Below are 24842 nucleotides of genomic sequence, written 5' to 3'. Positions count from 1 at the left end.
AGTAGCATTTCCATTCAAAGCAGTTGCTCAGACTCCCATGAATTTCCAACACCCCACTTCCTTCAAGGCTTTTCTGGTCTTATTTTATTTCTTCCAATTAAAACGAAATAGTAAATTTTAAGCTCCGACAGGGAAGAGCCAAATGTTATAACCCCTTAGTTTCACTACCTTCCCCAGCCTCTTTTGCTCTTTCTTCAACCTGTATCTCAACAAGAATGCACAGCCAGGTCAAAGAACCCACAGTTTCTTCAGCTTTCATCAAATTACCCATCGACTGAAAAACCATCTCAATTGCCCGTTTAGTTCCTTAGTAATACCAGACACACATACATTTAATAAATTTATATGCATTTAAATATTTAACAAATATTTAAAAATGTTCAGTCGTATGTGTTTTATGGGTTGTATATAGCCTTTTTTTTTTTTTGGAATCCATTCTGAATCACACTTGATCTCCATAAATTACATGTCCATAGTCTTTATTCTAGATGGCTCTTAAAATATTGGCTGAATGTTGGTCACAAACGCAGAGTCTCCTCCTGGCAAATCTCAGGCAGGATCAGCGTGGATTTAACCATTTCATTACAGAGGGGCGAGCGGCATCCCCTTCCGAGGTCTCTTCTCTCACTGCGTTGCCGTCTCCAGACGCTGCATCACGCTCTGAAATTAGAAGGCACACAAATCATGTGCAGACGTCGCTAAGTCAAGGACCAAGCATGGATTTGTTTTCTTTTGGTTTTGTCTTTTAATCGAATTTAAAATAAATCTTCTGGAAATTCTCTGCTAACTCCACTGAACAGCTCTAAGACAACACCCAGGTATCATTTTTCTCTATAGCTACCATCACTCACCCTGATGATATACATGGACCTGTCCCTCCCAGATATAATCCCACTCTGTTCCTTGAATCCCAGCTTAATGGAAGCAGGGCTTTCTTCGGCTTGCTCACGTGTACGGATAACAATGCTCAGTACATAATAGGTGCTTACTACGTACTCAGTGAAGGAGCAAAGGCTGCAAGACCAGATCTCTAAAAAGAATTTATATTAACTGCATAAAAGATGAATTAACTCTTTGGTATAACTCCGGAAGGCGGCTATCGTCTCTAAAGGTAGATCTTGCTCTTCATACAAGAAAGGTTTATGAGATTTAGAATTTTCGAGAGTGAAGTGTTCTGCCTCTAAGAGGAGCTAGACATGCTCGTGTTTACACGGTACATCCTGAAATAGAATGGTGCAAGATTAATGCAGCATGGAGGCTGAGCAGGTACGCAGCATTCTTGTGCCTCGCCCAGCTCATTGAAAAGCGAGACTCGTGACCTTCTATTCTTTGACACTGACAGAAAGGAAAGAATCAAATTTGGAACTGAGATGGGTAGGAACTGTGACCAGCAACAGGGTTGTAGTGTGAAGAAGACCCCATGCAGTTGGGAGAACCTATGATGGTGGGTCCAGGAGTCACTCCATCCATTCTCAAAGGGTGGGCTCAGATGGATTTGTGAGGTGGTAATGTGAAGCCTGTGGCATGACTGAGGACACACGCTTTTTACTGTTGACTCTTGTAGACAAAGAGGCAAATCCCAGGTAGACAAGGCACAGCCAAACAGGGCAGCCTATCCATAGCTTCTCCATCCTATCCAAGACAGCAGCAGCATTTGCAAGCAAACTAGGAAGAGTGTCAGTCTCATATGAAAGGGGCTACACAACCAAAAGGAAGCTGCCAACAGGCAGGCCACAGCAGGAGGGACTTAAGTATGGCATCAAGAATCCTCATTAGGGACACTATTGCAAGCCGCCGTCATAACCTCTAAGACTTTCCATCACAGGTATCATCAAAAGGTCACAACAGAGCGCTGGAGATGTAGTTCAATGGTAGAACACCCATTCAGTATACACAGAGCCTTGGCTCCAGTCTCCAAGACCACAAATATCAATCAACCAGAACAAAGACAGCATAGACCTGCCCTAGGAGGAAAATTCAGGTGCAACCTGAAATAAGGGAAGAAGGTTGGAAAAAGTTGTCCCTTCACAGTTCTTGTAACACATGTTCTTAAGAAAAGCAAAACAAGTGCCAGGTGTGCTGGCACATGCTTACGTCCCAGCATTCAAAAGGGAGAGGCCTGTATTGCTGGCAGTTTGAGGCCAGCCTGGTCCACACAGTAAGTTCCAGGCCACCCAAAGTTACATAGTGACACTCTGACTCAATTTTAAAAGAATAAGAGGAAATAAGAAGATGAATATGCTTGAGGTGGGGAGGTAGACTGAGAAAATAGACCTCAAGTCTCTTTTGTAAGCAACTCCTTCAAAGCACTTCCAGCCCTGAGAGATTGGCGGTTTCCATCGATGGCTTCCGGGTAGTTGGACGAACGTGAGGAATAGGGAAAGCAGTGAGCACTGAGCTAGTCGAAAGTTTCTGGAACTAGACAAATGTGGTGGCTACGCAACACTGAGCCATCTCCAGCCCCAAGAGTGAAGTTGTTTTAAACTACTTTATTTTTGTAAAGATACATATGATGCTTTGATATCTGTGTCCACTGTAAAATGACTAAATTAAGCTAATTAACATACTTATCCCCATACAATTTTAAATTTATTCTTTTAACAAATTTGAAATATATAACATGCTGTCATCACCATTCAGTGCCCTGGAGGCATAAGCTTTAATGACAGATGTTATGTTACATATTGATTTCTTTTGGTACAGTTGTGTTAAATGAGATACTTTTAACCTGATAGAGTTCTATGTGCCTGGCCATTTACCAACAAGATAAGAAAATGCATGCATAAAACATCTTTCAGCAGTGTGCTCACAATCGCACAGTCTGGGCCTCACAGCAGCCTATAGGCTACAGTTTTATCATTTCCTGAACCTCACCACGGGAGTTAATTCTTAACAGCTCCAAATTACATGAAAACACAATTATTCCTTTTGACTACTTCCATTTGATGAAGAAGGAGGAGGGAGGAGTGAAGGGAAAGGAGAAGAGCAGGAAAAGGAGGAAGAGGAGGAACAGGAGAAAGAGAAATGTTTTTTCTTTTTTCTTTTTTCTAATCTTGCCTCTTAAAGCTGATCCAACAAATACCTCATTGCTCTCTTTCAATGTGGAGTTGGGAGAGAAATAGTTTTGTCTAGTGAATCTATAAAACAGATCACTAAAGAGTTCAAAGAACTTCGAATGCCTTGGTTGGGTGCTTTTTATGGTAGATTTGTTTTTGTTAATTCACTGAAATGTGGTAAACTTTATGAGGAACCATAGTATTGTCAGAATTATCAATGAATTTTGTTTTGAAAATAGCAACAGCAACCAAACTCAGGGACCCCTCATCATTCCCCTGTGGTAAACAAAGAAACAAGCTCATTTAATCGACACCCTATTCTACTCACTGTTTTGGTTTTTGTTTTTTTTTTTTTCCTAACAGTGCTTGGAACTGAGACCAAGGTCAGTGCTTAGCTTACCTGTGTGGGAGGCAGAGGTCCTGCTGGGTGCCTTGGCTGCAGCATACTGGAAGAAGGGAAACTCCATACATCTCCCGGTCACCCTGTCACATATGCCCGACTGGCAATTGCAAGTCTCTTTGCATTCCATCCCGAAAGTGCCAAAGGGACAGTCTGAGGGAGAGAGAAGGCCGTTCGGTAAGCATGGGGCTCCAACCGCCCCCACCCCTCGCTGCGGGGATGGCCTTAGGATTGGAAGCGGTCTCCTAGACTTCAACTGAGAAATGAAAATCACTTCTCAAAAACTCCAGGGTTTGAACGCTGACACCATACATGTGAAACCACAAGTAAGACCAGGTAATCCCTGCCTCAGCCTTAACTAAGACCATGATTGGAAGCTGAAAAGTTAGCTACATGTAACCAAGCTCCTTAGACCAATCTTTTATTAGTCCTTCCCTCTCTTCCTTCCTTCTTCTTTTTCTTCCTCCCTTTTCTTATTTATTTACTCAGGGTGTGTAGGCACCCAGGCATGTGTACTTACGTGTGTGTGTGTGTGTGTGTGTGTGTGTACGCAACACAGGTGTGGAGGTCACAGCACAACTTGTTGAGTTGATTCTCCCCTTCTGCTGTGGGCCTGTGGGGCTCCCACTCCTGTTGTCAGGGTTGGCAGCTGATGCCTTTGCCCCCCAGGCTTCTTGCCAGCCGTACCCTTGAATCAGTCTTAATGCTATCTGTTTTCTGCATGGTGGACACAGACTCTCACAGGTGATCTTGGTCACAGCTCCGTGAGGCTGTGAGTTAAAGAGAGGTAAGCATTACCTCCTCAACTAGTTTAATGGGTGTGAGCGTGTCCTTAATCTAGGGTGGTTGAAAATTTACTATCTGAAAGGGCTAAGAGGCCCAGCAGCCCACCTGACCGCAACATAGCTAGTTCCCAGGCTGCTCCCACACTGATAGAATCCCTTATCTCTCAGAACAACCCTGGGTCTTCCCTAATTTCCCCAGCTGCTGAGAGATTCACTAAACAAGCTCTCTGAGGAGATAAGATGCTGAGCAAGCGAGAAACCTCAGGATTTACACACCTGAGGGCTTGCACCTCTACCAACAATGGGAGCACTTTCAGAGCCTTGCTATTTAATACTTAGACTAAGCACGCTTCAGTGAAAGTAAAGAGGTCTGTCAGGTATTCAAAGAGTGGGGTTTGTGGCATGTTTGACACTATCTCCGTAGGTTAACTCAGCAGAGGCTGCACAGAACAGTGCTTCTCAACCTGTGGGTCGTGACCCCTTTGGCAACTCCCTGCCTTGTCCAAAAGTGTTTATATAACAACTCATAACAGTAGCAAAATTACAGCTGTGAACTAACAGTGAAAATAATTTTATGGTTGGGGGTCACCACAACATGAGGAACTATACTAAAGGGTCACAGCATGAGGAAGGTTGAGGACCACTGGCAAAAGATGTGTTCTTTTGGCACGGAGATGTCCTTGCTTGCTGCACAATCACGTATGCATAAAGGCGAGTTGTGAGGCATTGGAGAGTTTTAGCCACGCAGCCAAGCACTGAACCATCAAGGCGGATGTGCATCAAGTGGGTCTTTTGGAGAGAATTAGCACTGTTCATTTCCCTGTCACTCAAGTGGTAGAGGACTCCGCTCTTATGCACCCTCCTTTCCCTAGGAACAAAAGTTCTTAAGGCAGATCTGGAAGAACCCTCTGGCAAAGAAACACAGGATTAGGATGTGAATATATTCAGCGAAGCTGAAAAACGAGAACCTTAGCCTGCATCCCAGTTCCAGGTCCAAGGTCCAGATGTGCTGACCAGATAGTAAACATTCCATAAGTAGGTATTGACTGGCCAGTTGCTGGCCAGCAATATGGGATCAAACCTCTAAATGTTACACACACACACACACACACACACACGCACACACACACACCTGGATTATAAACTGAAGTGTGTGGCTGGAGGAGGGAATTCACCTGCAGCAATAGGAAATGACTCCACACTCGTAAGGCAGCAAATATGCACTATTTATTTCCAACAGAAAAACAAAACAAAACAAAAAAGCAGTCCAACACTGAACTCAACAGCAATGTGAAGAATGCCAGAAAAAGCAATTCAAAATAGAATGTTAATAGCACAGCTCACTAAGCTCTGCCTAAGGCTGGATCCTTTACCCCCTGTCACCTCCCATTCATAACCACTTTTACAAAGGTGTTTTCACGCCAAAGGAAAAGCAGTCCCCACATACACTCACTGTATAATAGACAGGACTGTGCTAACCACTTCCTCCCTAATTTCCTTATGTGAGGTGCTCTTTTTTTGGCAAAGCCCTGTAATTTCCAGAAAATAACAGAGCCTTTTCAGTTGAAAGGGACGTGTATTCACCGAAGAAATTATTTCCTTAGTAGCCCGCTTCTTGTCGGTCTTTATCAAAAGTAATCTAAGCAAAGAATAAAAATTTCCAATTTTTTTCAAGAATTTATTCTTGAACCTTTCATTGTTGTTGCTGTTTTTTTTTTTTCAGACTCAAAGATGATTAATTTACAGACTGCTTTCTAATATGAAGATTAATGAGATTATCTCAATTCTGGAAGATTGTCATTCAGGAAAGGAGGTAATTGTGTTGAGCACATAGAATCTGAGTTATTTAGAAACCTCTCAGAACTTGGTTTTCTGATTTTGACAGCTTCTTTGTATTATACAACTGGATGAAGCAATGAATGCATTCTTTTAGTCACCGTAGCATGTAATGATGAGATTTTATGGCATCTTTCTATGGAGACATTTTAATAACCTTTTAAATTTTTTATACTGTTAAAATATTAATTTACTCACTAGGTTTGAGAATAAATTCCACAGACATATCAATGCCTCATTTAAGTCTGGTTTCTGTCTTAATTATAATTTCATTTTTTCTTTAAATCTATAAAAGAGCCACTTTTTTTTTTTAACAGACATCTAGGTTACTATTATTTCTGCTTGTCTTACCAACATCTGCTACTTTCTGTTCACCTGAAAATTTTCAAAAGTAAACTTAGGTTTATTTTATACTTCAGGGGACCCTCTTGCAGGAGGGTGAGTTATTTCACTGGCCGACATAAGTCCACCCTATGCCATAAAGCGCATTAGCGTTCAGCCGAAATGCTTGAGCCCCAGCACTCCTCCCTACTAGCTCTTTCAAGATCAAAGGCTGGGGAAATCTGGGGGCCAGAAACCATGCTAAGAGGTTATCTCGGGAAGACCTCTGTAATCATTGGCTTGCAGAGGAAAAGGCACCTAAACCATTTGTAGCGGATTACCTGTTAGTCTCCAAAGCCTCCCAGAAAAAAAGAAGCCACGCAAGCTACCACTGCAACTTTCTTTCTCGGGTCTCAACGCGGTGAGCGGAGTTCTGCAGCCCTGGCTGTGATCCCTGCATGCATGCTCTCTGCAGATCTATCTCTCTCTCTCTCTCTCTCTCTCTCTCTCTCTCTCTCTCTCTCAAGCACACTGCCTGCATCCTTGCATCCTCCCCGGTAGTTCAGAGGAGGACCGCACCTCCCATGCTGACTAAACGCCCTCGGGGAGCCCTGCACAGTGGGAAGCAAAAAAAAAAGAGTTGCTCTTTACCTTTGCAGATACCAAACTCGTCACCAAAATCGTCCTCCTCACTGTAAAAGTGACACTTTAGCCCAGGACCGCATTTGACTCCGTCCACGCCTGAGACCGTCCGGTAGCAGGTCTCCCCGGGCCCCGCGGCGCACACCTGGCAACAGCCACAATCATCCAGCACCGGCCTCTTGCAGCGCAGGCTGCTCCTGCACTCGCTGTTACCACAATGTTCCGGGCAGTCCACCGCATACTTGGCGCTCCAAGCCATGCCCAGGCGCAGAGGGACCAGGAGCGTGGTCAGCAGCAAGAGGCTCTTCATGTCTCCTGGCTGGCTCGGGCTCAGCTCTCTGCCGTCGTGGTCTCTGCTGGCGGGGAAGCAGCCGTCCAAAGTAGTAGCTGAGCTTCTGCCTACACGTTTATGAGTTTTATACGCTGGGTTGCCCGCATGCTTCCCCGTCATCAATTTCCTCAAGCCAGCAGCAAGCGCTGCGCTCCTGCCAGCCCCTCTTGTTCTAGTTTATGAAATCCAGGATGAAGGCTGGATTAACACGCCGCTGCCATCCAGGAATTGAAAAGCCCAAGCTGATGTCATCTGTTATGTTTAGATGGTTGTTTTGCATGAGGGCTGAAAAACTCCGCTCACATCCGTCTCAAGGACTCAAGGACGTCTGGGGGGGGGGAATAAAGGAGGTTGCAGTAGCCCCCTTCTGCACAGGAATTGCTCTGACACCAACATAACGATTAGGATGTAGTTTTGTCTCAGAGTCCCTTAGTCCTGACAAGACTGACAGAGACATGAATCAAGCCAGAAGAAGCATCTATCGAATAATGATGATGATGATGATGATGATGATAATAATAATAATAATAATAATAATAATAATAATATATGCTTTTGATATTTCCCCTCATAAACAGCTAGGAGATCATTTGAAAAAAGAAATGGCTATATTGTGCTTTGTTTAAGTCTTAGAAGAAAGAAAATATTTGGACAGAGGTCTTAGAAAGACTTCTTCCTTCTTCCTGTGTTCCTCTTTGGCTGTAACTTCTAAAGTAATTTGTGCTATCCATGGTCAAGTCCATTGATGCCATCGCTGTCTTTAGGTAGATGTGCTGCGGCTAAGCCTTTTCTTTAATCAATGCAAAAAAAGAGGTAGGGTTGTCCTGGCATTGTTTCTGAATTACTCAGTTCTGGAAGAACTTATCAGTTGGACTGTTCCTGACCCAAATTCCCTGGGGGAGAAGGCTCATCCATCACAGAGTCTGTTTGTCCAATGACTGCATCCTCTCAGTCCTTCCTCTCACCTCCTGGCATCTATCAGAGCTCTTGCTTCAAACCGCCAAACAAGGCAACGAGCCCAAAGAAACAAGTGAGCCAGCAGGGAAATAGGAACGCAGCTCCAGAAAGGCAAGTCATGGGGAAGGAAAACATCACCCACCAGGAAACAAGGTCTTAATGCTATGGAGGGACACAGAGTGTGTGGCCCCACCAAGGAAAACAATAGCCTTCTTCAAGGATTGGCTGGCCCAGGGCCTTATGAGGCAAGGTCTATTCTACAGAGGATGCTAAATGTCAGAGGAGACAGAAATCCTCACGCTGGCTATATGTTCCGTTTTAAGCTCCCCACCCCATTTGTCAGCATAAGAATAGAGTCACTATCACTTGGTACAGAAATGACCCAGTGAAGTGGGTAACTCCTGTCTGTCACAGACTCCAGGACACTCACAGAACGCCCCACCCTCTGCTGGGAGCTGGTGGTGAGTGCTTGACCTCTGAACGTCTTATGACCTGTAAAGGATGAGGAGTCAAAGCCACTGAATGTGACATGATGTTTAGGCTTTGCCAGGGAATGGAGACAGCAGAAACAAAAGTTCAAGGAACTGGGGAAGCGGGAAATAGAGGCAAGACTTTAGCTCCCAGATTTCCCAAAACTTTCATGAAAGTCTAACTTGAGACATTCTGTGCTCATCTCTCCAGGAGCAAACATGTACTTAGCAGGTGGGGCTCTCGTTTGCGATAGTTGTAGGTAAGGCCCACTGGATATGCAGCAAGAGCCAAGTACTGGTTTTTGCATATATATTCATTATATAAAGTAATTCGTTATGTAATTAATCACAGAAAGTAACCCATGCTGATAGTTCTATACATGTGATCATATTAAATCCTTCAGTTGCCCAACCTTTTGAAGATTTTCTTTTATTAATTAACCCCTCATTCCTTCCCCTAACTCCTCCCAAATCCACCTCTCACCTCCCCAATGCCTCCCCAAGTTTTGTTCTCTCTCTCTCTCTCTCTCTCACTCTCTCTCTAAAGCAAGCTGTTGACTCCAATTTGTGCTGCTCATATACTCATAGGTATTGGACCCTACCCTGGAGCCTGTTCAACCTACCATGGCCCTTGGAGAAAGCTAACCTTCCTTCCTCTAGAAGTCAGCAATTACCAACAGTGCTTCAGCTGTAGGAGGGATGGGGACTCCGGAGGCCACCTGCCCTCCACACTGGCAGATTGACCAGTTTGATCTTGTGCAGGCAGCCAGAGCTGCGGTGAGATGAAGAGCAGTGGTGCTGTCATATCCAGAAGACACTGCTTCACTCCGGCCCTCCCAGACTCCTGACTCATACAGCCGTTCTGTCCCCACTTCCACAGTGGTCCCTGTACCTCGGGGGACATGGGCATGGTATATGTGTCCCATTTGTGGCTGAGCACTGCATAGACACTTTCTGTTCTTTTTCTGCATTAACCTCGGCCCACTACACAAGGAGAGTCTGTGCTGAGGTCTGAGTGGTACAGGAACCTATGGCTTCTGCTGTGCTTGCTTATTCCTCTGTCCAGTCTCCCTTTTCCCATCCCACATACCTAACAGTCTTCTGTTTACTTTTATGTCTTTATTCCCTACATTTCAGGGAAAACATGGATTTATCTTTGTGAGGCTGTCAAAGCGCTGTTCTTGAATTTGTTTTCATTAACTCCCATGAACCCCACCACCACCAAAATATTATGATGCTACTACTATTGCCATGTTTCACTTTTTGAATCAAGAAAGAGAATCAAAATGAGGTTTAAATTTTTTTCTCATGATTTGAGCAAATTTGGTGGTTTGAATAGGATTCATGTGTTGGAGTGCTTGGCCATAGGGAGTGGCACTATTAGGACATGTGACCTTGTTAGGGGACGTGCATCATTGTGGGGCAGGCTTTGAGGTCTTATATGCTCAAGCTATGCCCAGGGTGGAACACAGTCTCTCCTTGCTGCCTGCAACTCAAGATGTAGAACTCTCAGCTCCAGCATCAGGTCTGCCTGCGTGCTGCCGTGTTTCCCGCCATGGTGATAATAGACTAAACCTCTGAAACTGTAAGGAAGCCCAATTAAATGTTTCCTTTGTGAGAGTTGCCATGGTCGTGGTGTCTCTTCACAGCAACAGAAACTCAAACTCAGACAACTCTCATACTGTCAGAGGTTGACTAGAGTCTCCTCAGTCTAAGGTCAGAGCCACTCTGTTGCTCATCACGACGGAATTGTGATTCCAGTGGTATGGCTCATGATTTAAACTGTTTCCCATTCAGATTTTTGTTGCATATCACTTTCAGAAAAAAATAGTGGTTCATTGGAAGTGTGGTAAATAATGACCAATCTTTATAAGGATCTTACTATGGAGCTAAACACTAAGTTAAGCACATTAGACAGGTTACCACATTTAACCTTCGAGGCAGCATGAGGAACTAGGTATTATTCACACCTCCATCCTAGAGATAGGAAAACACATGTATAGAGAGATTGAGTAACTAACATTAAGTGTCTATCATCACACAGTAGATAATGTAAGTTAGGACTCCAGTCCTGAGACCAGTGGCGCTATGGAGAGTAGAATATAGACTCCAAAATCGAGTACCTACAGGTGCCAAATAAGTGACCCAGATGAGCAAAGTACTGAGCTATACAGTGTAAGTCACGGAATGCACTTTTTTCCATCTGAAGCCCACACATACCATAAATACTTTCCACTATATAAGAGAAATGATAACACTTTTGGTAAATGCTCTGAACAAAAAGATAGTGTACATTAAGGGTACCAAATCCAAAACACCAAACCAAGCACAGTCCCCAGAAAAGAGCAGAAAATAGGATTCACAGAGTTCATCAATGATGAAACTATCCCAAGAAATTAATACCTAAGAATTTATTTGGGGGGAATCGTTATCATTTGCTTCTAAGACCCACAAACACCTTTGTCCCAACATTCCTGGTTGGATTATCTATATTTCTAACTTCTCCAACTTTTCAAGCAGGACAATTATCTATAAACACAAAGATGGTTAAGAGATCACAGCATCATTAAGCAATTCTAATCTTCAGCCAGCAGAGAAAAAATGAAGGCAACAGCAAGGCTGCTATTGAGTTGCTTGAGGTCTGTCTAGCTGACTCACTCTGTGCCGGTGTCTTCCACATGCCAATCCTGCCCTGCCTGTGCACCAGTTAGGTGTCAAAGAGTAAGAAAGGACTCTAAAAATGCAAGTTCAAGTTCCAGTGAGTCAGTCCAAATCCTCTCTGGATAGCAAGTGGTCTTCCAGAAGGGAACCAAGAAATGAGCCATCCATAGAGCTTCTCAGGCCAGTATGCCCTGTACACTTTAAGAGTCACTGTGATTCTTTCCTTGACCTCATGGTGCTAACCAAGAAAATAAGTTGACGTAGTGTGAAATGATAACTGTGCTTTATTTCCCATGTAATGATTGCCTGTAATAAAATACAAAGGATTTATCTCTGGATAGACAAAGATCTAATGGGACTCATCCTGTGTGGTTTCGAAATCCTCAAGAGATAGTTCATGGTCAAGTCAGTTGTACCTTCTAAATAAACTATTTCTACCAGATGGTGGTGATTTGATTTAAATTACAAAGGCAGACTTAAGGGGAAAAAAAAAGTTGCAGAGTAGAAAATGGAAACGGAAGCAGATTCTCAGTAGATTAAAACTGGTTTTAAGTTTAATTTGTGTGATTTCAGTGTGTGTGTGTGTGTGTGTGTATAGAGGAAGCATCTAAAAATCTGGCTTTGAAACCAGCTATAACATCCATGTAAGTGCCTAGTGCAAGGTCTAGCACATAGTAGAATCTATTAAATACATAAACACAACCACCCATTTCACTCCTTTTAATTCTCTTTCTTCTAAGAGACACAGAATGAGGGTCAGGTTCTTGAGGAGGCTGAGCTGACCTACAGAACAAAACTGTTCCTCACAAAAGAAGGAGATATAGGCTTCAGGAAAGAAGCCATTAGGGCTTCAGACTAGACTGTCATCCATCATGTCAACTCCTGTGTAACTACTGTCATTTGTGCTCTTAACATTCTAATCTTAAAATGCATGAGAGCCCCTGATATGGCCTTAGGACCCTGATGAAACATACCTGCCAAACTGCTAAGAATCATGGTGGACACTGGTCAGTTGTCTAAGGCATGGGAATGGCTTATAGGGTGTTCTAGAAACTACTACCAAACTATGAAGTGGACATTTCTGGTTCCCTTGAAGACTGAGTCTTGTAATAGGCAAGCTGGGCATGTGATGTTTTGCCCAGGTTGGCTTGTGAGAAGGCACATGATGTTTTGCTGGGAGCTCTCATGTGTGAGGGTCATGATATTGGCCAGCTGAGAACACCCGTGGGTGGACTCTGAGGAGAGAACACGTACAGAGGCCCACTCGCAGTGAGACATCACTTTTTGGATCAACATTGATGCACTAATCTTCATGCTTTGACACTTGGCTTTGCAGAGAGAAACGCTCCAGAGAGCTTCTCCTGGCAATCCAACTGAGTCTTGAGGCTTTCTCTGAGTCTGGTCATCTCCTAATGACCCATCAACCCTAATGAGCAGGAAGTAGGTAAGAGAGGACTAAAGCCTACATTAATCTCTTACCTAAGGTTGCACTGTCGGGGGGAGGGAGATTGAGAAGGTAGGTAAAGGTGCTTAAGAACCCTAAATAAAGTTAGGTTTGGTGAAAAATCTAAGCCTACAAAACTATATGATCAGAAGTAAGCCCCATGCCAGATGATTTAGTCCTCACTTCATTTCCTCAACAATAAGCTAAAAAGACTAAACAGAGCAAGGGCTGTGAAATGTCATGGCCATTATGATCAAAAGTCTAGTTTCTGATGGTTTGCTTTTATTCTTTTTGGTTGTACGTGCGTGTGTGCATGTACATGTCTGCAGAGACTGTGTGTATGTATTTATGTGTACACAGGTACATGTGTATGCAAGTGCGTATAAAGGCCAGATGATAACCTCTATTAGCACACCTCAGGACTGCCCACCTTGTGTTTTGAGATGGGGTTTTTCACTGGCTCAGCTGGCTAGCCAAGTGAGCCGTCGATGATTTTTCTGCCTCTAATTCCCAATGCTGGGATTATAACCAGATACCACCATACCTAGATGTTCATGTGAGTGCTGTGATCAAACTCAGTTATCTGACTAAGTTATCTCTCCAGCCTGAGATTTGCTTCATTCATCAAAAATGAACTTAGGTACTGCAGCAAATATTTTTCCAAAAAAAAAAAAAAAGATCTCTATGGTCAACTAAGTTTTGATTTTGGGGAATGGCATTTTTTTCAAGACCATGCACAATTTTCAGACTATTCTCAAGAATTACATCTGCATAGAAGAGTCAAGTGCAGTGCAGCATCTTAATTTAGGCTTCTTGCAGGAATGTTGGCTCTCTGATTTGTCTTAGTGAGAAGATCAACACTGTCGGCAGCTGAAGAACCATCACAGTGGCTTAGAGCAAATTGCTCTTCAAGAACCATAAGCATGGAGGTCTATGAGTGAACGTGGGAAGATCAGGACAGTATACCTTCAGAGTCTATTACAAAGCTCAGCCGGAATCTCTGAGCTCTTTGCCACCACATCCAGATATTTAACTCCAGTGAAATCTATGGAAACAGCAATGGAGTCAGGTTGGTTTTCTTTTAATCCCAGTAAAACTTTGAAACTTAACTTTGCTCCCTGGGTCAGAGTTCTTTCAGGGGCACATAGTGTAGACTTGGAAGCATATAAAGAGCAATTGTTGCCCAAATAGCCTCTCTTTGTTCCCAATTCTGACAGGTTTTAATCTAAAGAGTCAGGGTAAATTTTTCCTATACCTAGTTCTTTTTCATACTGCTAGGGTTAGGTTCTTCCTCAGGCATAAACTACCTGAGAAAACCAAGTCAAAGGAGGAAAGGTTGATTTGATTCACGGTTTCAGCACATGGCGACTTGGCTGTGTTACTCCTGGGCCTGTGGCCAGGCAGGACATCATAACAAGGAACATATAGTGAGACAGATATTCACTCCAGGAAGCAAAGAGTAGAGGTATCAGGAGCAAAATATACTCTTTAAAAGCAAAGCTTACTTCCTTCAAGTAGGTCAGATCTTTTAAGTTTCTACAACTTTCCAATACCCCATTCAGCTACACGGGAAGTCAGAGTTGTCAAGTCTCATCCATTTCCAAAAGTCTCACCTCTGAGCACTGTAATAGTGGGGACCAAGTATCCAACACACGAGCTTTTGAAGGACAGATGAGAGCCAGTTAGGGAATATCTTTCCCAGTTCTGGGAATATCTTTCTATTAGAGATGGCAGTCCCACAGTAACCCTGCGCCTACAAATATGGACCCACATCCACAAACAACCAAAGAACAACAACAACAACAAAAATGCTGCTCTAACACACAGAAAAGAAGCGATGTGAATGGCAACATAGCTCTGACCTTAGATGCCTGAGTCCAAGTCAGTTCTTCCATCTTCATAGGACAACAGCCAGCCTTGCTTACAGACAGGAAGTCTCATTCCTTTTTCTCAGTAGAACATAAGACATAAGAACGTTTCCCCTTTCACAAGGAGATAATGTGAAGATAAAGTGAGGAAGTACAGCCATAAATCAACTCTAACATTATGATTTTCTTACAAAACAACTGGTGTCATGAAAGGAAATGAGCCAATGACTATTGCTCCCAGGCCCCATTCATTCCTCCATTCATCTCACTTTCTGCAAGATCACTCTCCATTAGTTCACAGAAGAACACAGTGACTGGCTCACACTTCTCCCCCACAAAGTCTCAACTATAGCCTAGAGTCTGTCCCACCTCATTCCAACATGGCATGATGAGAGAGCTCATTCAACTTCTGTTTTAGCTTAAAGGAGTTTGTTTTGTTTTTAATCCCATCATTTCCCTAAATGACTAAAGCATTAATTTAAGCTCTGGAGGGTCAGCTAAACACTAGAACCATCTGACACAATAAAACAGATTTAATAAATCACATTGGAGGCTACTACTAAGATATTTGGAATTTTTGCTAGGAATTTTGGAAAGACTGAGATGTGTGATTAACACAAGAATCATAGGAAACAGCTGTGCTAGTTTGTCTCTCTAATAATGCTGCACTTCCTTTTCTCAACCTTGAGCTGACCCCTTTACGATATAGTAAAATATTAATCAGGACCACCCTCAGCAGATTCATCAGCCTGTCTAGTGACGAGGGTCTTGGCCTTTTTTTATAACATGGGCAAAATAAATGATTGCTGTAAAGCTTTTTTCGTAAAACAAAAAAATCAAGGTCCAAAGCCAATCACTTGAAAAGGAGAAATAAGAATAACTTCCAAACCCTTCTCTTAGGAGGAACAGGAAGCTTCAGACTCATGTTTTAACCTGATGTCAAAATATCTTTCCTCCATTACCCCTGGAAGTTCACAATGAAGTACCATGTCTGACTTTCTTAAGGGGGGAGGGGGGCATTTCTTTCTGTCAGCTGCCATGGTTGTTGTGAAGTTTGCAGGACTGTAGTCTGAAAGCTTAGCCAATACAGCCCCTGAGGGTGCCCTGGACCACTGTGTCTCAGCCAGCAGGCAATCCCCATCACAGCAGGCAATCCCCATCACATAGCCTTGAGATCATCTATTTAAAAATAAATAAATAAACAGAGTCATAAATTCAGAAGTCTCAGCTATGAATGCTAATCATCTCAGGAACGTTTGGACCATTGCTGAATTTATGTCTCTTCTTGTGAATTTACAAACTTCATGTAAATTAAAAAAAAAAAAGCAAATCTATGTCCGAATAGGACCAAAAGTGTTTTTAACAGTTATAAGCTTTAAAAAAAAATCCTGCAATATAAAAGTGTTATATCAGAGTTTGATTGAGTGTGTGTTTTCTTTCATTAACAGACACACAGTATAACGACACACATTTCCTTGTTGACGTCTTAGGTTCAGTGAAACGTGGTTTTCTTAGCAGTAGAACGCATTCCACTTTATCCATCTTTAATCTCCTTCTAGAGCCTTACATTATGAAATCTAAGACCTTACTCTGACAAGCTGCCTGAAAAACGTCATCCTAACTTGATCTGACTAGAAGTATTTTGGGGTTAAGATGCATGTGCTGTAAAACTCAACCTCAATAGCCCACTCCCGGTTCCAAAGCACGCTCACGCATGCCAGCTAACGTCTCTAACGGTAGAGCAGGAGTCCACACCGCCATTTTCCAGACCACAGCTGAGCCCGCCTTCCTCTGTAAATATATTTAGGAAGTGCTCGCTGAATAAAACACCAAACAGTGCTCTTAGGAATGAAAGGAATCCTGTAATTCTCAAGGTAGCAAATCAAAATTTCAATTTTCATGCGGTCTAGTTTAGAAAGCTGGTCTGCAGGAGACCAACCATTTCTGCACAGGATTGCCTTGTTAAGGGCAAACACTGACTGTTTTTTTTTTAATAGTAATTCTTTTTTAAAATTTTAACATGACAAAACCTTAAGGCTATCTATGTATAATCACCTTCCAGGCACACCCCTCCCTTTTTTTTTTTTTTTCTATGCCAAAAAAAAAAAAAGAAAAAGAAAATGTAGCCTACCTAACCCTGCCAGGGAATACTTGAAGAGAACCCCAAAGAGGCTAAAGGGAGAGCCACCAAGTAACATGGTTTGCAAGGTGGTTTAAGTGTGAGAAGCTCAAGGTATCGGAGTTGTCCACTGGATCCATCTGTGACTGAGAACTATCTCATTTTTTTTTCTCCCTAAAAGATAGAATGCCTGCCAGCCATTCGTGTTCAATGAAGAGAGCGGAAGACTTCAAAGTATCTGGTGATGGTTTCTCCCACATTGAGGGCAGCTAGAATAAGCATTAGTACCTGGAGAGAGGATTCAGGAAGGAAAGGGCTGATACAATTAACCACATTCTCCCCAGCAACATTCAGGCCCTAAATATACCCAAGCTCTGAGCTAGAGTATATCCAATTCAGAAAAAGTCTGATTTAAGACAACTAAAGGAGATCAAGGGGATACAAATTGGAAAGGAAGAGGTCAAAGTACTGCTGTTTGCAGATGATATGATAGTATACGTGAGTGACCCAAAAAATGTCTACTAGGGAACTCCTACCTCTGATAAACACCTTCAGCAAAGTGGCCGGATACAAAATTAACACACACATACACAAATCAGTAACTCTCTTTTATACAAGTGATAAATGGGCTGAGAAAGAAATTAGGGAAATGACACCCTTCACAAATATCACAAATAATATAAAATACCTTAGTGTGACTCTAACCAAGCAAGTGAAAGACTTGTATGACAAGAACTTCAATTCTCTGAAGGAAGAATATGAAGAAGATATCAGAAGATGGAAAGATCTCTCATGCTCATGTATTGGTAGGATTAACATAGTAAAAATGGCCATCTTACCAAAAGCAGTCTACAGATTCAATGCAATTCCAATTAAAACTCCAACACAATCCCTTACAGACCTTGAAAGAACAATTCTCAACTTCATATGGAAAAATTTTAAAACCCAGGATAGCAAAAGAAAATTTATACAATAAAAGAGCTTCTGAAGCTATCACTATCCCTGATTTCAAGGGATTTTACTATTACAGAACAATAGTAATAAAAACTGCATGGTACTGGCATAAAAACAGACAGGTTGATCATCAGACTCTAATTAAAGACCTAGAAATAAACCCACACACCTATGGACACTTGAATTTTTTTACAAATAAGCCAAACCATACAATTAGAAGACAAAAAAGCCTCTTCAACAAATGGTGCTGGTCTAACTAAATGTCTGCATGTAGAAGAATTCAAATATATCTGTATTTATCACCCTGCACAAAATTAAAGTCCAAGTGGATCAAAGAACTCAACACAAAACAAGAACACACTAAATCTGTTAGAAGAAAAAGTGGGGAAGAACCTTGATCTCACTGACACAGGAGATAACTTCCTGAACAGAACACCAACAGCTGAGGCTCTAAGACCAACAATTAGTAAAGGGGACCTCATGAAACTGAAAAGCTTCTGAAAGACAAAGAACACACCAATAGGACAAAACAGCAGCCTACAGAATAAGAAAAGATCTTCACCAACCCTACATTTGACAGAGGGCTAATATCTAAAATACATAAAGAACTCAAAAAATTAAAAACCGACAAACCAAATAACCCAATTTAAAAAATGGAGAATTCTCAACAAAGGAATCTTGAATGGATGAGAAGCACTTAGAGAAATGTCCAGTGTCCTTAGTCATCAGGAAAATGCAAATCAAAACAACTCTGCGATTCCATCTTACACCTGTCACAATAGCTAAGATCAAAAACTCAGGTTACAGCTCATGCTGGCAAGGAACACAGAGTGTACACAGGGAACACTCCTCCATTGCTGGTGGAAGTGCAAACTTGTACAATAACTGTGGAAATCAATCTGGAGGTTTCTCAGAAAATTGGAAATAGACCTACCTCAAGGCCCAGCTCTACCACCCCTGGGCATATACTCGAAAGATGCTCCACCATATTCATAGCAGTTTTATTCATAATAGCCAGAAACTGAAAACAACCTAGATGTCCCTCAACCAAAGAATGGATAAAGAAACTGTGGTACATTTACACAATGGAATACTACTCAGCTATTAAAAACAAAGACATCATGCAACTTACAGGTAAATGGGCGGAACTAGAAGAGATCATCCTGAATGAGATAACCCAGACCTGTAAAGACATGCATGGATTGTGCTCACTTATAAGTGGGTATTAGCCATAAAGTACAGGCTAACCATGCTACAATCCACAGACCCAAAGAAGCTAAGGGCCCAAGAGAGAATGTTTGACTCTCACTCAGAAGAGGAAATAGACATCTGAAATAAATGGAGGGAGAGAATTGTGTGAAAGATGGAGTGGGGAGGGTAAAAGCAGTGGGAGGCAGAGAGTGGAGGAGGAGGACTGGGAGAGAGAACAGAAATTGGTGAGGGGGCATCTCTGGGGCAGGGAGGCTTTCAGGAGTATATGGGGGTGACCCTAGCCAAGACTCCTAGAAGCAGGGGATATAGAGCCTGAAGTCATCTATTCCTGTAGCCAGGTGGGACTTCCAGAGGAGAGAGGGGGACACTAACCCATCCACAAAACCTTCGACAATGAAATTTATCTCGCCTACAAGAAGTGTAGGGATAAAGATGGAGCAGAGACCAAGGGAATGGCGATCCAATGGCTGGCCCAACCCCATGGGAGAGAGCCAATTCCTGACACTATTGGTGCTACTCTGCTATGCTTGCAGACAGGAGCTTAGCATAACTGTCTTCTGAAAGGCTCCACCCAGCAGCTGATAGAAACAGATGCAGAGACCTACAGCCAAACAGTAGGGGAGCTTGGGGAGTTTTGAAGAAGAGTGGGAGGAAGGATTGAGGGATTTAGAGGGGTCAAGGACACCACAAGAAGACCCACAGAGTAAACTAACACGGGCCCACAGGGGCTCACAGAGACTGAACCACCAACCAAAGAGCATGCATGGGCTGGACCTAGGCCCCCTCCCTACACACGTGTAGCAGATGCGCAGCTTGGTCATCATGTGGGTCCCCTAACAGTTAGAGCAGGGGCCCTCTCTGACTCCATTGCCTGTCTTTGGATCCCCTAGCTGGGCTGTCTTGTCTGGCCTCCATGGAAGAGGCTGTGCTTCGTCCTGGTGTGACTTGAAGTGCCAGGGTGGGTTGGTAACCACAGGGTTAGGGGGCTGCCTTTCTCTGAGGAGAAGGGGAGGGGTTGGGGAGAGAGAGATATGAGTGTGGGGCTGGGAGGGGAAGAGGGAGGGGCTGGGGTCAGGTTTGTAAAGTGATCCAATAAAAATGGCTCAGGGAATTGGTCTACTCAACTGACAAAGAAAACAGGTTTTTTTTTTTGATTGATAGCTTGAAACTTTAACATTTATCTTTAAATAAAATACAATTTATTTTTAAGTAAAGTAAATTTTTTATAAATAAAATAGTTTAAATCTAAAGTAACTATTTTCTAAAGCTCTTCAGTTTTTCTTAATCTTAATCTGCAGTAGTTACACAGCACTTACAATAAATGCAGTGTAAAAAAAAACACTTAAGATTCATTTCCATAGACAACGATTAGGACATACTGTGAGTCAGTGAGTCCAAGCCTCAGCCACTTTGGAGGCCTATAGCAAAGTGCTACAGACTGGGTTTTATAAACAAAAATTCTATCACACAGCTCTGGAGGCTGGAAATCCAAGATCAGGATGACTGGGTTTTCTTAAGTCCTTCTTCCAGCTTGTCCTTTCAGTGTCCTCATATTTCAAGGGTGCCTTCCTTGATTTCCTCCAAGCCAGATTTCCTCCATCACCCAACCTTACACGTCATTGTCTGTTCACCTACATAGTTTCTACATGACAGGTACCTTTCGTTTCCCAATAAGCAAAACCCAGTCTGTGCTCAGTCATGGTCTTCATAGTACCTGGTTCAGATCTTAATACCCCAGGAGTTTAAGACATAGTATAGCCTCTCGAAGGAAAAAAGAAAAAAAGCCAGCTTTCAGAGGATGGACTGAAAACACAGCCTTCCAAGTAACAGTGAGGGGGAGAGCCATTGGCACCCCAACTTTCCACCAGCCACACAGGGGTTCAGGGAATGATGCATCAGGAATGCTCTCCCCCTCCAGCCCCTTCCAAAGGAACACTCTGAAGGCCACCACAATATCACATTACTGCACATCCATGAACGTTGACACACTCACCAGCTGTCCATTCTTATTCTCCGTTCCCATTCGCCAACGCCATCACTCCTTGTGAACCTCTGTCTTCTGTCTGAAACTAAGGGGAAACAGAAGCAGCCGGTATATTCCGCCATATGGATTGTACACCTTGAAGCCAACACTACCCAAGTTTGAAGCTGTACACACAGTTGTCTACAGTATTGTTTGTATCTGAACCTAGATCTCCCAGATGAGAAAAGAGACACATGAGAACACCCGCTCGCAGCTCAGTTGATCTCACAGCTCAACGCCCAGCAAGTAGTGATAACTCAAAATATATTGATGGCGATGTGAACTCTGGCGGAGACTCAGGGAGACTCCCCTGATGTCCTGGTTCTTTAAAAAACCCATGATTCTTGGTGTCCCTAAAGCACCAAAGTGGATGGACAATGAGAAAGAACGAGGAAGCAGAGAAGGCTCTTGCGATGTGACAGACCCTCAGTCTGTGCCCTCATCCACTAAACCTTTACAGTAAGTTTTCCTGGGATCGGAGAGCATGGACAAAGCTCAGTCCATGCAACAGACTCAGTGTCATCTCAAACTACCATGATGGTTTGTTTTAATAGACTCAGCCTTACATGTATATAAGGAAGCCTCAATTTTGGTCCAGAGTTTGGGGGGGGGGGGGGGGAGACTACAGAATCCAGCTGAGAGACTGAAGGCCAGGAGTGGGCTTTATTTATACCACCCCAACAGTTTCCAAGGGAGCGAAATAACAAGACCTTGGGTGAGATGAGTCATACAGATCCACAGGATCAGAAAAGTCACTGAGGATCAAAGGACGGATGAACCTCCCAGCTCACTGCCCCTCAGAAATGAAAAGGCTCATTTCACGGAGCTTTCTCTAATCTGTCCCAACTAATTTTTCAGGGATTGAGTCTAGAAGAAGGTTCAACAGGAGACTTAGTTGCTATAGCCACTTGGATCTTAGACAATGGGGATTTCAGTGGCATAATAAAAAGCCTCATTTTATAATACCTTCCCCCAAACAAAATGAATAGAAGTCGAAGCTCTCCTTAGGAGGCAGGGATGAAAGACATAGAAGAGCAACTTCCAAAGCACTCAGAAATAAATACATCACTGAGCATCACAAACAAGCAACTAATCCAGTCAAGTGTGGTTACATAACTGTCTGTGGGCATGCCTTTTTGCTTTTTCTGTTTAATTCTGTTCCATGGTGTTGTCTGCCCACAGATATCCAATTAGGTAGAATGTTAATGTCAAATACGTTGGTCGTAACTGTCAACATTGGTCTCCCTCATCCTCTTATGTTGTAAGGAAGGCGGGAAATGTTCAGTGGGCTCGGCCTCATGTGCTGACACACAAGATGACCAATGAGACTGTGGAGGACAGGCTGAGGAAGAAAACCTGTGTCTTGTCCCCATCTCTACTTCTCTGAGCTTCTATTCAGTTAAACTAGCGTAAAGGACAGTATAACCCATATAGACCAGATCTGACAAGTCAGAGTTGGCTAAGAAGACAGATTGCTTCCCCAGCGCCCATCTAAAGCAGTGTACAGGAACCAAACAGAACTAAAGCTGGGACTTCACAGCCTTCCAATAACTCTCCTGGTGTGAGAAGATTCTGGACCCAGGGTAAGATCATCTGGCAATGCCTCAAATTCAGTCCAATCTGACCATTCAGCAATCCATTCTTGGGGTACTCTGACCTTCCCTGATATGATCGGAGATGAGGACTGGGTCTTGCGGCAGCCACAGAGAGATACAGAATCCCCTATCAGCCTTCTTGCCTGCAACACCAGCCCCTCTGCCAGCATGATAACAACTGGCCATGACTGGTCCCTGAAAACACCGAGGCATCCCCTGGCCACCTCTATCCTGGGGAGGCTGGCAGGCTCACTTCTCCAAGGTAAGCTATCTTTACCTTCATACAGTCACATACCATCCATGAAACGCTGCCCGCCTGGTCCCTGTCCGTAGGCAGATAATCTATAGTGTCCAGTCTAAGCGCAAAGTATCACTTTCTTATGCACCTCAATGGGTTTACTCCACTTGCCATCTCCCATGCCAAATGCAATCTCTCCCCTTTTCTGCCCCGTTCTCTGCCTTATACGTACTTATATTACCCAGAATTCCTTGCCTTCCAGCTCCCTGGTAGTTTGGCAGGGGGAGAAATTGCAGAAAATCCAATGAGGAGAGAGAGAGAGAGAGAGAGAGAGAGAGAGAGAGAGAGAGAGATAGAGAGCCTGTGATGGTTCTTTCCCGACTTTAAAAAGCCCTTTCCTGGCTTTAATCTTCACCCTCCTGTTCCACAGCCCCTCCTCTGAAGGGATGTCAGGAGCAACAGTAGCCTCTTTTATCCCGTGTCCCAGAGTACCCGCAGTCACTTACCAGGGTGTCCTTTATGAGCATGTATCCATTTGAAAAGCCCGAGTGAGATCAGTTTCCTGATAAGAATTTATTGGAGTAGGCATCATTCAGCTTTAAGATCCTGTAATTCTACACTTGCGGTCCAAGCAGGATGTTAAAACATCCTGAAGGAAATATAAGCACTAGAATTTTGACTTCTGTAATTGGGTAAGACATTCTGTTTCCTTCTCCCCCACATCATCCATGAGTTAGTTATTTCTCTAACTCAGGAATTGAGAGTGTTAAGATCTGGGAAAACTAACTGAGTCAATTTGTATCAAATGAATTAAACAATTACCTTGAAAAACTCATATGCTTTCAATAAAACGATATGATTTGAGTTTGGGGGAGAACATTGTATTTACTCATCAGTGGCGGTAACAAAATAATAACTGCCGTAGACTCTTGTCAACTGTCAGTGGATTTTTGCTGTCCACATTCTGGTTCTCCTTCTATGTGTGTTCTGTGCTGGTTCTGTCTCGTGTCCAGGACTCCATTTTCTATCTATAAAATGCATTTTAAACAGAGACTAAACCATCATGACTGAATTACTGAAGAGACTGCCCTTTGCTCGGATCCACTTGGCAAAATGTTGGCTGCCTGCTTGTTTTGTCTCTTGCTTCCCCACAGGAAGAGTAATCTCATTTAATAATTTGAATATATAGTTCTCAGTGTCAAGTGATGCCAATAGTTAATGTCACTACTTTTAAAATTGAGAATTAAGATATTTGTCCCAGAAAAAAAAATATTTTTAAATAAAACACCCGGAGATTTTTCCATCAATTTTCTGAGCCTTTCCTCCAAGGGAAAGACACATTAATCCCTCTCGCTTGTCTCCCTTCGCTCCTGATTGCTTCTGGCATAGTCACAAAACAATATCCTGCGATCAAAGGCTTAAGATTACACAATGAAGAATGTTCTAGATGTCTGGAAATGGCAAGCCTACATTCCTCTAGGAGACTTTTTCTTCTTCCGGAATCATGAGTTGCTAAAACCTCCTTGTCTTTTGGAACTTTGAGCCCTCTGGTTTGGATTCCACAGGCTTCTGTGGTTCAGACTTAGGATGACTTCTTTGCATTAACTTGCCTGGTGCTACAGCTTCCTTGCTTGGACCTTACTGAATATGCCCTCGGGCTTCTCCTCTAAGACTCCTGATTCCGCATGGCTTTGTTCTGATACCAAGTCAAGACACAAAGGCAATGTCACTGAGGGGTGACCTTTCCTCCTAATTAGTGCTGTGTTACTATCCATCTTCCTATGCTTTCCTTATTTATTATCCCCCAAATTATGTATATGTGTATTTATGTGTGTGAGTGCATTTGTGTGTGGGGTGGGGGTAATGTTATCTGTAGAATAGAAGTCCTATACTGTCCCTGGGATTCTCAGTCTCTGATTTTTGCTTCTTT

At 43.0% G+C, this 24842-nt stretch overlaps 1 protein-coding gene across 1 annotated transcript; it reads right to left on the bottom strand.

The window, feature by feature from the left end:
• Positions 1-402: 402 nt before the first annotated feature.
• On the bottom strand, positions 403-7492 carry Esm1 (endothelial cell specific molecule 1). The gene is made up of 3 exons (XM_055603420.1): positions 7050-7492; positions 3457-3609; positions 403-660 (listed from the first exon to the last, which is right to left on the bottom strand). Exons 1-3 carry the CDS (start codon positions 7489-7491, stop codon positions 560-562), a joined length of 696 nt encoding a protein of 231 aa, XP_055459395.1. The 5' UTR covers position 7492; the 3' UTR covers positions 403-559.
• Between the last annotated feature and the right edge of the window lie 17350 nt (positions 7493-24842).

The sequence above is a fragment of the Psammomys obesus genome, unplaced genomic scaffold (genome assembly GCF_907164565.1).
Source record: "Psammomys obesus unplaced genomic scaffold, mPsaObe1.curated_primary_1811, whole genome shotgun sequence".
NCBI classification, from domain to species: Eukaryota; Metazoa; Chordata; class Mammalia; order Rodentia; family Muridae; genus Psammomys; species Psammomys obesus.
The sequence above is the reverse complement of the archived record's forward strand: the minus strand, read 5'-3'. Positions and strand labels throughout refer to the sequence as shown.